This window comes from Podarcis pityusensis, assembly GCF_964106645.2.
Source record: "Podarcis pityusensis genome assembly, chromosome: 8".
NCBI lineage: Eukaryota > Metazoa > Chordata > Lepidosauria > Squamata > Lacertidae > Podarcis > Podarcis pityusensis.
This window is the reverse complement of record NC_138033.1, coordinates 29147090-29160573: the sequence shown is the minus strand read 5'-3', so window position 1 is coordinate 29160573 and position 13484 is coordinate 29147090. Positions and strand designations below refer to the sequence as shown.

At 45.9% G+C, this 13484-nt stretch overlaps 1 protein-coding gene across 1 annotated transcript; it reads right to left on the bottom strand.

Annotated features, from left to right (window-relative positions):
• Positions 1 to 265: 265 nt before the first annotated feature.
• TMEM35B (transmembrane protein 35B) lies at positions 266 to 7280 on the bottom strand. Its single transcript, XM_081018325.1, has 3 exons — positions 7035 to 7280; positions 4092 to 4272; positions 266 to 2040 (listed from the first exon to the last, which is right to left on the bottom strand). The coding sequence occupies exons 1-3, from the start codon at positions 7140 to 7142 to the stop codon at positions 1910 to 1912; spliced, it is 420 nt and encodes a 139-aa protein (XP_080874451.1). The 5' UTR covers positions 7143 to 7280; the 3' UTR covers positions 266 to 1909.
• Positions 7281 to 13484: the final 6204 nt, after the last annotated feature.

Sequence of the window (13484 nt, the reverse complement as noted above, 5' to 3'; positions counted from 1 at the left end):
CTGAGGGCAGATGTGTCTCCTCTTTAGCCTTCCCTCCACCCCCAGCTCAGCTCTTGTTAAGTTCCTAGAGTAAAGGACAACGCTAGGGTGATGGTCTCTTTCTCCTCTCAGGCCAAATAAGATTCTTGATGTGTTTTTATCTTGCCTGCTGACAACTGGCTGTTTTATTTATTTACTTTTTAAAAAGACTCTGCCCCCTTCCTCTAACACTGGCTATCCGAACCTCTGATGGCATCCCTCAAAACGAAGAAAAATTGAAACGATGTTTTAAAAATCAGTCAACACTTTAATCACCAAGGAGTCAAAAGAAACAGAAAAACATTGCCAAAGCGGATCAGTAAAGCCAGCACCAGAAAAATATATAATGACTGAAACAAGATGGACTTTGGCTGGTTCTTAGATCACAGTGCCTTGTGCACCTGTCTAGTAAAGGACTCTGATAATCAGAAAGCAACCACAGTAAAAATCCAACCTCTGCTCATTTCATGCCTAATCTCTAGAACAGGGGCAGGAACCTGTGACGCTGGAGATGTTTTCTAGCCTTCAACTCCCATCAGCCCCAGCCAGCATGGCAAAAGGACTGGGGTGAAGGGGACTGCAGCTGGAGAGCCTCAGCTGGTCCCCATATTCCTGCCTTGAGGGAAAGATCTCCTGCATAAGAGCCTCTGGTGGCCATCTCAGTGGACAGGCAGGTGGAGAGGGGAGATGGTGGGACCTTAAGAGGTCCACAGCAGGGCGAGAGCTTTTCCTCTTCTGGCGAACTTCCTCCCCACCCCACGTTCATCATGAATGCCAAAGAGTATATAAGTGCAGGAAAGCATTTGTCACCCTTTCCAGAGGCAGGCTTGCTGAGAACCACTCTCCCAGCAGGCAAATACTGGGGGAAAGGCCACGACTCTGCCTGGGATGCAGAAGGTCCCAGGTTCAATTCCTGGCTGGGAATGTCCTACCTGAAATCCTTGAAAGCCACTGCAAGTCAGTGTAGACAATACTGAGATAGGCGGACCAATGATCTGATGTTTAAAGGAAAGCAGCTGTATCTTAGTAGACAGACCACAGATCAGTGGTAGGGGCAGCTGCTTCTCTCACATAGTAGCCAACAAAATCCTTCAGTGCCACTCAATGAACCCCACAGAAATGGTTTGCCCTGAGCCAAAAAAGGGACTGCCCTGTGCCAAGTATGTTATTTTTAAGTGTGCTTCTATTTTCTCCCAAGGATTACCCAAAATGTATTTCACACATCCCCTTCCATTTCCTTCCTCCGCTTCCCCAAGCTATGAAATTCAAAGATTAAGGCAGCACCCGGCTAATTTAGCACTTACGCCAGGCCTAAGATGGGAAAGAACACTGGTGAACAGGGTAACTGAGAAAGACCCAAAGGCTAGCTGCCATCGATTTAAAGCAGGAGTAGGGACCCTTAGGACTCTGCTGGTTGCGCCCCCACCCCGCCCACAGCCCTCACTGGCTCTGCTTCACACCCATTTTTGCCTGATTGAAATGTGTCCCTTAAGTCTGACAATTGTCTCTGGCTTGTCTGGATGGAGGGTAAAGAAGGGATTGTGAGCGTGTGTAGAAATTAACCTATAGTACAAAGGTAAAAACTTCATTTGTTGCTGTGCCCGCTTTTGCCTGTGGTCCCTGCTCACCACTGGCATATGGCCCTCAGAAAGTCACCCCGGAGGGAATGTGGCCCCTGGGCTGAAAAGGGGCTTCATCCCCCGATCTATGGTGATTTCAAGGTCACAAACACCCCCTGGATCATACACCCACAGGACCCAGTTTATACCAAGTTAAAAGGGACCGAGCAAGGGGAGGAGGGGTGGAAAGCACACAGACAAAAAAGGGCCAACAAGAGATTTGCTGCCATTTCCGAACTCTCCCCTTCTGCCCTCTCCAGTTCGACACCCCCTCACTCAAACTTTGACTTGGTGGGTCTCCCTCTTCCCCGGATATTGAGGAGAAGCAGAAGACCCAGGGAGATAGTGGCTGGGGCACACATGGCAATGGGCTCCTTCAAAACCAAGAGGCTGTAGATGGCACCTGCAAAGAGACAAAGGGGGAAATATTAAAAAAAATAATTGCAAAAAGAGCAGGAGATTCATTGGCCAAAAGACTCTCCAACCACCGCAATCTCTAGCCTCAACTTTCACCTGTTTTGGGGCATCGTTAACTTAGATCCATCATTAACTTAGATCCATTAATCTTAATGGATCTACCTGTGGGACATTATTGCATTCAAACCCATTCATGTTTTGCCAGAGAGGCACATGAAGGGACTAAGGCTTACATAGCTTTCCTGTAAAATTTGCTGGAGAGAACTCTGTGAAATCACTTCGTCTGCCTTGGCAGGAATACTTCCTGCCTAGGCATCTCTTTCTTCATCATGCCAAATTTTAACCAAAAACTAAGATGCATAAAAATAAATCAACAAGAGTAAAAAGAGACCCACTGTAGAAGCGATTTTAAAAAAAGATATTGAAGACAGCTAGATAATGCAGTCTCCTGACATCCTTATAAAGCAGGGATCCTACTTTTTCTGCTTTAGAAAACTTTAGAAGTACCTTCAGCTCCTAAGTCTATGCATGCTTACTTGGAAGTAAACCCAGTAAACCTTCCCTGGGACTTCTGAGCAGATATACATAGGATTGTGGTTTCAGGCTGTTTGTTCCCTGGGTCAGGGGCCTGCTTTTTCTGGCACATGAAACTCTGCAAAACATCATAGGCACAATGATGCTGATGTATAGAAGAAAAATGTATCCTTCTGTTTGCCACTCCTGATATACAAAACAGCTTCACCCAGTTGCTGTCCAGCTTTCCCTTCACCACCACCACCCTCTGACTAGATCTCCTGCTCCTTCAGTCAGTTTTACCCAGAGGAACTCAGGGGCCTGATAAAATCCAAATGCAGCTTTAAGGGAGCCAGGAGTGATTATATCAGTAGTCAATTACCCAAAACTAGAAAAATGGTACATCTGTAATAATAATTTTTTAAAAGGTTCCAGGCGGTTGGTATCATCATGAAGACGAGTGTGCGTAGCATTAATTAAGGTCAGGGTCTTGAATAAAAATAGAATTTCCCAGTTGATGTGAGGAACTTTTGCAAAGCAGTGGCTTAATTAGCAAGCAACATGGATAACTAATTAGCTTCTGGTGCCCCCTACTGGAACATGCACAAACAGACTCACACTTTGTCATGCGCAGAAGTTGGGCAGCTTTTAATAGAGTCACGTTTACTATTTGTAATCAACATGTAAATAATAGGGACTAAAGAGCTACATTACAAGCCAGTTTCCTTGTGAGGAGAGAAAATGGTGCCATTTGTACTTTTAATTTTTTTAAATTACAGGTTGAGCAGACGAAAAGCAAGCATCTCTGCACTGAGGCAGCACTGCTTCCCAAGCAAGATCAACTGAATACCTTAGAAACAATTTTATGAGGTAGGACAGAGCTGAAACTCAAGTAATAAGAGGGATTTCCTTGGTTTTGAAGCTATGTGAGAAAAATGCAGACTTCTATGCTTCTGTAACACAGTTCAACCTGCTGAACTGAAATCTGCTTTTACTAAAGCCAGAGAATAATTCCAGATGTTGGCAGACTCCAAAGCCCATCAGCTCCAACCAGCATGGCCAATGGGAGTTGAGGTCCAACAGCATCTATAGGGTCACAGGTTCCCCATTCCTGACCAAAGTGATATACTATGTTTAACCCTAAAACCAATATGGCTGACACCCATTATTTATAAGCATACACTTGAAAAACAAAACACACTGTTGCTTTCAGCCCTAATACAGCCTCATCTGTAGTTGAGATCAGAAACACTCAAGAACGAGGGCCTTCAGCCAGACTTCAGCTCCTGAAGAACAGTTGTACTTCAGTTTCAGAACATTTGCTTTGCACGCAAAAGGTCCCAGGTTCAGTCCCTGGCATCTCCAGGGAGCACTGGGAAAAGACTCCTGCCTGAAGGCCTGGAGAGTGGCAATACTGACCTAGAAGGGCCATTGGTCTGACTCTGTATAAGGCAGCTTCCTACGTTCTAGCAGCCCCTCTCTACCTTGCAGAAGGGAAACAGCCGACTCCTGCACAGCTCTTACCTATCATGACGATCGTGAGCACAAAATTGCTGATTTCCTGCAGCAGCTGAGGCCCAAAGGCCATGAGCAAACCAGCCGCCAGTTCTATCCAGCCCACAGTTTCCAGGTACTGGATCGGCTCTGGCTTGTAGCCAAACTCCTTCAGAGGAAAGGCGTCGGCAAACTGCACAAATTGCGATTTCTGGAATAGAGAGAAGAGTTTAAAAAGAGCCAGTGTGGTGTAGTGTTTAGGGTGCCCACCTAGGACCTCCTTGGAGGAAAGGTGGGATATAAATATAATAAATCCATAAATTGATAAGTGTAAAGAGTTAAATGGGTGGTGGTTCAGTGGTTACCCCACCTTGCAAACATCCCCAGAAATAGGAAGTGGGTCCATGAGTGAGATGGCTGCAAAGGGGTGAATGGTGGTGCCCCTCCTTTTCCAGTGAGTACTTGGCTCCTCCAAGTAACTCTCTAGGTCCATGTTTCTCAAATGTGAGTCCCCAGTTGTTGTTGGGACTACAACTCCTGTCATCCCTAGCTAGGAGGACCAGTGGTCAGGGACGGTGGGAGTTGTAGTCCAACAACAGCAGGAGACCCAAAGGCTGAGAAACACTGCTCTAGATTAAGAGGGCACCGACCTATTTTGAGCTAGTTGGCACACCCGGAATATTGAGAAAGTTATGGGCACTGGTCACAAAATGGATGCCACGGGAACATGGCATAACACAAAATGGATGCCCATGGGGGGGGGCCATAATGTCTGCCACATCAAAAAGAGCAGAAAAAGTGACAGGGCCACAAAATGGTGCAAGCGTGTCCCCACAGAATCATATGGTATACAAGTATCATAGAATTATAGAGTTGGAAGGAACCACTAGGATCATCTATTCCAACCCCCTGCAATGCAGGAATCTTTTGGGGCTTGAACCCACAACCCTGATATTAAGAGTCTCAACTGAGCTATCCCAGAGTAATAAAAACCATCCAATAAAGCCATAAAAAAATAAAAACAGTGATAATTAAACACTGTGGAAGGATGCATTCTTGATTGCCTGCGCAGACCTGGCAGAACAGACAACTTTTCAACAGACACATATTAGAGAGAAGTGTGCATTCAAACCGATATACTGTATTAGTGAAAATAACATGCAGAAATGAATTGTATTAGAGGAATTTGCAAAAATGTGCCTATTAGTAAACTGAATACATTAATATGTTTATTAGTAGCAATCTGTACGAAAATTATAAATAATTTTCATGAGGATTAAAAATAAAATGAATGATTGCTGCAGAAATGTAGAGAACTGAATTTAAGACTGCAAAAATGAGAAATGAGAGAACCGACATGGCCAGATCCTTCCATCCCTCATGAAGCTGCATCTCATTACTCAAGCGTTTTCAGAGAGGCCCAAAGAGGCAGTGGTACACATGGCAGTGGGTTTATGTACACCCATATACAGGCCGAACTTAAAGTGGAAGAGTCACATGTGATCCAGCTCCCCTTTTAGGTTTGGGGTGGCACCAAGGCCAATGCTTTGGATTCAGCACAGATAGCAAGTCTTTCCACCTGCAAGAATGCAGACATCTTGGTGACATCCCCTCCAGCCACTGGGTGGGGAAATGTTGCAGCTATAAAGTCACAGGCTTAGAGAGGTCCAGAATGAAACTCTTCAATCCAACCCCAAACTATTTTAGATATCGTTCCGTATATTTGTTTTTCTGAATTGCACATTACAACCTTTTTGGCTTTCTGAGTCCATCCTTATATATATATTTTTAATGGCAGGCTCAATAAATAGACTAATCACACTATTGTACAACTGAATCAATTATCAGGCGGCAGCATTTGATAAGTTCATGTTTACCCAAGCGAATCTGGTTTGGGGAGGTACTGGCTAGAGTTTTCTTCTTTTCTGTTGAATTCCCGCCAAACTCGACTAGTGAAACGGAAAAGGCTCACAAAATTCAAACCCCAACCCGATTCGCGCCAAAACAAAAAACTGTTTCAGCAGACAGCCAGGAGAGGGCGGAGATGTCAGATTTGGACAAAAACCGATTCATCGAAACCTACTCGAATAATCTGTGGTTCTGCGATGGCAAAATAGCCAACAAGTAATCCCCAAATCACAGATTTCGCTCCAAAACTGTTAAAAGCCCGTCCACACCGCGCGCGCATTTATATCAAATCCGACAGGCGGGATTAAGAGTTGCAGAAGCATTATTGTTGGGCGGACACTGCAAAAACGATAAACAACTGTCTGTCGTCTCTAACAGGATTGCAATGCTCTGCGTGCTCAACCCGATCCTATGCAAGGGCATTCGGAAGTATGCTCCACTTTGTTCACGGATGAGAGGGGGCTTACTCCCAAGTAAACGTTCACGGGATTGCAGCCTAACGCGCCAAAGGCAATGCACACGCGGGCTTTTATAAAAGCCCCGATGGATCCAATAGGCAACGTACTTCCGAGTATAAACGACCAGGCTCTGAACCGTGCAAATCTGGCACGTATATTCGTAAGTAAATCCGTCCACTGAGTGAAGAGTGAGCATCCTCCCTCCCGTAAAACCCCGCGACGTTTTGTCTCTGCTTAAGGAACGTGTCCCGGGAATCGGCCAGGCGAGGGATTCCCCCTCCCCTCCGCAGAACTAACTGGCGCTTCCTTGCGAGTAAACGCGTGCTGCGGATGGGCTGCGCGCTTCCTCGGGAGTAATAAGCCTTTATTCCGGGCAAGCACGCATGAAGGATCGGCTGCACGATTTAATACCAGTGGGGAATAAAGAGGGGTGTTTTTTGGTTTTAATAGCCTCTGCGCAGCTTCGCCCACACCCAGTTGCAACAAATTGCATAGCAAAGCGGAGGAGGGCTCCTTTGCACGCTTCCCTTTCTTCCCCCCACGCACCCAAAAAAAAGCCATTGCTAAACCGTTTTCCCTTCCCCTGCACACCCCGATTGCCGCTCACCAGCTGCTCATAAACTTCGCCTGAAATCCGATCGGTCAGCTTGACGACCCCGCAGACGGAAAAGAAAAGGCCCAGGAGCACGCGGATGGCGGAAAAGAGCAGCGCCATGGCTCTGGTTTCTCTCTCTCTCTCCTTCCCTTTCTTCGGCTTACTGGTAGCTGGGGCGGGGGGAGGGGGAGGGGAATAAACACTGGAAACGGGGAGGGGAGGAAACGCAGTCACCAAAAATGGGGTTTTTCCTTGTCTTCTCTCCCACCCACCGCTGGCCTCGGTAATCGAACAGGCGGTGCAAACGCGACACAGTCGCGACAGAGTTGGGTGAAAGATGAGGGCGCTGTTTTGCTGAGCAGGCGGCTGCAAGTAAATAGGCGGTGTGATAAGGGCCTGGCACCTTTGAACGGGCGAGGGTGTCCCTAAGCATGTGCAGAGAGCTTGATTAAAAGCGAGTGTCGCTGCTGCCTGCTCTCAACTGTTTAAGGACTTCTCCTCTTTGAAGAAGGATGCTTAAGGAGAAAATTGATCATAAATCAAGACCACCTACAGATAGTATTTTAATGTTGTAAAGCAGAACACTGTGTCCAAACCAGTTCTGCGCTGGTCGACACTTTAAATATACATTTTATATGTAATCTCACCCCTAATTAATACATGGTAGGATGCAAACAATGTAACGTGTGGCAAAATAAACACAAATTATTGTTATTCATCAAAACCAAATTAAAAGAGGTGGTAAAACAACAGAGCAATCACCAACTGCTTGAAATGCCTTGGCAAATATGCAGGTTTTGTGCTAGAAATGTATTTTGTACTTATGTGGGAGTTTGCAGGTGGGGTCTTCCACAGGCAGTGAAGGACTGGCCATCATGTTTCAGGTGGCAAGCTTAGGACTCATCAAGTCTCGACCTCAGAATAGGTGCAATATCAAAGGAGGAAGTTCTGAGCACCTGCATAGTGGCTTTCCCTAATCGCTGGAAATAATTTGTTTGGTGATGAGGAAAAGACACTAAGAACGTAAGAGGTTGCTGGCTAAGGCCAATGGCCCATCTCGTTATCACAGTGGCCAGCCAGGTGCCTGCAGGAAAACCTCAGCTAGATCTAAGCACATGAGCGCACTCCCCTCTTGTGGTCTCCAGCAATAAATAGCCTCCCCCTCCCCCATGAATTTGCCCAATCCTCTTCTAGAGCTTTGCAGGTATGTGTCCTTGATCTTTGATAATGTCTCTTGCTTGGCTGGGTGGAGAGGGCTGGGACAGAGGAAGGGGGTGTGGTGGGTGCGGACCACCCCAGGTGTCACGGTGGCTTTGGTGCACGCAGGATCCGTGCTGCCCAGACGGTCCGCCCGCTGCCTCCCCCCCAGCTGTAGGGCAACTGAGTGGGAGGAGGCAGGCAGACTCCGGAGGCCCCATGGTGCGCCCCGCCCCCACGGGCAGCTCGAGCGACTTCCTTCGCCGCTGGGAGAGGGCAGTGTTAGTGCAACCGCCCCACCATAGAAATTCCTGTAAAGGGAAGCTTTTTAATGTCTAATGTTTTATTATGTTTTTATATTTCAAGAGTGCAGAGCAAAGACAAGCAAGATGAAGGAACCTCACCCCATTTGGGAAGGAACCAGCGGAGGAGACAAAGAGCTGTGAGAAGGCAGCGACCTTCAGTCCCCACAACTGCCCCATAGGTGCAAGATCTACTAGGATGAGTTACTGTGCTCGCTAGGCCTGGCCTTCTGAGCTGATTACTTTGAACAGTTAACTTCACTGGCACCGTGTGAGTTATTGCTGACCTGCTCTTGACACCTACTCTGACACCACACTAGAAAGTAGATTCCTCCAAACCCCCACCCTCCATTCCCAGCTAGCTATGGGTTGAATGTTTTTCAGGAACTGGAATCCTGTAGGCCGAGATCATTTGGGTTTCTTGTCCATCTCTTCCAAGAAACCTTCATCCAGTGACTCAGCATCAGGACACATTTTCCCATTGGGGACATAAACATGGATCTCTGTCTTTGGTCTTGTAATCTGGGGCAGCAAAGATGAGTTTGCTCTAGATGATGATGATGATATGCAGGTCATCCCACTGACCATTAAGTCCTGCATTGTGGAGCGAGCAGCCAGCCTGCGAGATCCTGGCGGAAGATCACACCTAGCTTTGCAGGGAGAGGGCTTCACAGCAAGCTGAACAGGGCTGGTAAAGTGAAGATAGGTGCATTTTTGCTTCAGGCAGCTGCCCGGCCTCCTAGTGGAAGAGAGGTTGTTCAGAATTCCAACACCTTTTGGCTGAACTGGTCCAGCAGGAAGCTCTAGGAAAGGCAGTTTTACATTCTTCCAGCCTTTGTACCTGTTCTGGTTAATTAAAAAGAAATCTCAATGTTTGGATTGTTGGAAGCAGTGTTTGAAACTCCCATTGTTCTAGGCGCATTTTGCGACAGGGAATTTCATTAGCGCGAGCAGTTTCTGAACTCTGGGCGCAGTATTGCACCTAAGATTTCAGATTAAAACTGCAGAATGGAAGAAAAGGAGGGTGTTTTTCTGCTTCCCCACTTCCAGCTACTCTCTGAAAACTGGAGAAGAGACCCTCTTAAGAATATTAGGGAGGTGGGCAGGGGAAGGACCGGACCATGTGAAAAATAAACATAATATTTTAGCTGCAGTTCCTTCATTTTTCAGCTTTGTATTGTTATTTAAAAAAGTGCGCCTAGACATTCCGTTTTTGTGCCCATAACCTAGGTTTAAGAGGCCATTTAGTGCCTAGCTTTCTTATCTCAGTTGGAAACAACTAGCAATGTTTTACACCAATCCCATAAACTTTGCAACTCTACAATTCTATGTCGAAATTTCCTACACTGCAGGGAGTCAGGACTAGATGACCCTCGGGATCGCTTCCAACTCTACAACTCTGATTCTAGTAAAACTACTGATTTTGGCGGCCAAGTGGTATAGGCAGTGTGGCTTGTGACCTTTATGGAAATGAGGGCCTGGCCATTCCATTGATGCCTGGTCTTGACCTCAGAGGTAGACCCAGAGAAGATGGCAATATAGAGTTTAGGAGTAAGTGTGTTCACTCCAGACAATGGAGACATAGGTTCAATTCCCTGCTCAAATAACAAAGATCAGTGGGTGGCATTAGGTCACTCACTAGGTCTCAGCCTGGACTACCTCACAGAGCTGTTGTGCAAGGATAAAACAGGGAAATATGCAGTCTGAGCTCGCTGAAGAGTGTGGAATATGGGAGTCCAAAGCTCTGTAAGTTATACAAACTTTGTGCAAATCTACTGGTGCACCCTCCTATTTCAGGCATGATCAACAGCAAACTTGTCAAGAAGTCTGGCTACTGCTAATTTTCGTTTAGGTTAAGCAGCAACACCAGAATTCGTCTCCCTTCAACAGTCAGCCTCAGTGGGCCCAGTTCTACCAGGCACCTCTTACCCCTGCACGGTGCCAGATCATCATTATAAGAGCACCTGTTTAGAAATCGGTGCCCAAGTTTTGAATTTTATTTTCCTTTTCCCTTCCTGCCCCATTTTCCTTGTCTGTGTCATGGTTTTTTAGATTAGCAGCCTGCGGGTAGGGACTGTATGTAAGCTGCACAGGGAGCCTTTTTGGCTGAAGGCCAGATACTTTCCAAAATAAACAATAAATACATTTTTTAACAACCTAAAAGCCATTACTTAATCCTGAACTCTGGCTACTGCACTTAAATATAGCTATTAAATAATGAAGGCTGTGCACTCACTTTTCATCATCTAGAACATTTTGGATGGAAACACTGAAGCAGCCATTAAAAAAAATATGCTAATATACATCCCTGCATTTTTTCATCAGTGGTCTCCATCAAAACTGTCTTATACAAAGCCAGACCACTGGTTCCTCTGAAGCAAGGATTGTCAACACAGTGCCCTCCTGATGTTGTTGGACCGCATCAGCCTAAGGCAGCATAGCCAAGGGTTAGGAATGATGGGTGTTCGAGTGTCTTCCACCAGTTGTTTACCCCTTCTCTAAAATACCTTTCACACAACTTATCCTCCAGAAACTGGGGCATAGTATTGAACCAGACATCCCTACCGGCAATGCATTTGCTCCACCTGAATGTCACATAGACGCATTGCTCTGAAATTTAGATTTGAGAAGCAGGAGTACTGTGGGAAGCAGGCAAATGAGAAACTAGGGCTAAAGGACACAAGGCAGGTGCTTTGCTTACTGAACTTGTTATCTGTTCAGCTACCTGCAAGACTTACCAGGGTTTTTGTTGTTGTAGAGAGGTAGGGAGCTACTATTCATTAGTACTCCATGATCATCTTAAGATTCCAGGAGAATCAAGTTATAGACAATTTTATTTTGAATGGCTTAAGTTTATAATTCAGTGGCGCTGCAGTTTGCCAAAACCCTGGGACACGTCCTCAACCGTTGTTTCCATACTGCTGCATGATAATTTCTTGTGTCACCTTTTTTACCTTGAAACTTTGTGTCTTGGTTTACCACCACCCATTTACATAGCAGGCAAAGCTAAAGTTCCTCATTTTATAAAATGGTAATGTATAGCTATACCTCAAGGCTTCTCAGAAGGTCTCAGAAGGCAGAAGAGCAGTAAGAGAAGAAAACTCACCTGAGGAAGGAGTCGGCTGCACTTCTCCATTAACTTCCAGCTGCCAGGCTGGTAACTACCAAGATGGGAAAAGCGTGTAGGTAGGCATGGAATCAGTGGAGCCCTCCCTGTGCCCACAAAAACAATATCGGCACTGTAGTCTCTCTTCATTACCGCTATCAGACAGGTTAGGCTCCTTAATGAGCAGGGCAACTGCAGTCTTATTTATGAATGACCCCCAGCTGCTTTTTCCTCTTTGTTTCTATCGGATCTAAGTTTGACGATCAATAATTCAAAACTTGAACTCTATACAATATTTATGAGCAACAGTGTGGGGTTAATTTTGCCAACAGGCTTTGTAACAGGAGCCCTTCCCTCCTAGAGAAATGGCCGTGGCACTAACAGAAAATAGTCTAACATGAATGGGAAATGGGAGAAAAGCCTCACAGTTTGCACAAAAATATCAAAGCGTAAGGAAGGGGCTGTGTTTTTGATTGCCTTCAGGAATAGAATACATCAGCAAACCAACCCATTTTATTAGGAATTTGCTTAACTTTCCCAAAAGAAAAACTTTAAAAATGGGCTTTCATTAAAAACAAAGGGGATGCTGTGGGACTAATTCAATAAACACAACCTGAAAAGTTCTGTGTTTCTCTGTTGATATTTCGTAATTTAAAAGATGAACACATTAGCTAAAAATTGTATCCAGAATGGCAAATACCGGTACATCCACAATGTATTTTTTTAAGTGCATTATAAAAACACATTCTTAATTTTAAAAAAAATTAATAAGTGTTAAAACACTGTAGAGAAGTGAAAACATTTCGTCCAATAATTCAAGAGCTGCCAGGAACATGGTTATTTAGTCATAAAATGCCTGGATAAAGAGGTGTTTTCAAAGCCTATGAAGGTGCATCTCACTAAGGCAGGATGATCAAACACACATCCCCAAGGGCTGAATACACCCCAATGCCATTTTTGGTAGCCCGTTGCTGCCTTTCCAAAGCCTGGTGAGGTGCTGGGCTTTGAGACCGAGGCGTAAGTGCTGACAGTGTCCTACAGTCCTCCCACCTTCTGAAAGCAGAGCTAGTGCTTTCCCAGCTTTGGGGAAGACATAGGAGGGCTCTAGGACCCTGCCAGAGCCTTGAAGCGAGGGCTTGGGGGAGGCATCAAATCTTGGCCATACTCCCCCCCCCCCACCCCTGCAGTGTGCAGCATGTGGGTTCCGCGTCCAAGTATTCTTGTGGCCCACTTGATACTGAAAGTTGGACCACCCTATACTAGGGGCAATCCACAAATACTGAACTACCAGTGAATAGGCCCCATCGCAGGTCAACACCAACCAAGCAGCCCCCTCTTGTGGCACCAGCACAAAGGCCCAACCTGCCAATTGTAGGGTCCGAGATGGTCGAAACTGAAAAAGATACCCATTCAGGTACTTGGATTTAGGGCACAGTTCCCATCACCCCTGACCACTGGTCCTGATGATGCGAGTTGTAGTCCCAGAACATCTAAGCCCAATTTGCCTATGCCTGATTTAGGGCTTTATCTGCTAGCACTAACACCTTGATTTTGGCCCAGAATCTCACTGGCAGCCAATGTAGTGCTCTCAGGGCCAGTGACATATGGTCTCATCAGGATGTCCCACTTAGTAGCATAGGAGATGCATCCTGCATTACCTGCAGCCTCTGAACCATCTTTAAGGGCAACCCCATATCACAGTATTTCAGACAGCCAGTCACCAGAGCATGAGGCTACCCCTGCTGCACCAAAACACATCCTATTAAGTCAACTTGAATGTTATGGTGTTGGGAGAATCTCCACTGTACCAGGTAGTATCTCCCACTATTCTTTAATGAGCAGATGGTGAAGGGTTGT

Coding starts and splice junctions, on each gene's coding strand:
- TMEM35B (XM_081018325.1), bottom strand. CDS start 7,142: ATGGCGCTGCTCTTTTCCGCCATCCGCGTGCTCCTGGGCCTTTTCTTT. Junction 4,273..7,034: donor GCGAAGTTTATGAGCAGCTG/GTGAGCGGCAAT, acceptor TCTCTATTCCAG/AAATCGCAATTTGTGCAGTT. Junction 2,041..4,091: donor GCTCACGATCGTCATGATAG/GTAAGAGCTGTG, acceptor GTCTCTTTGCAG/GTGCCATCTACAGCCTCTTG.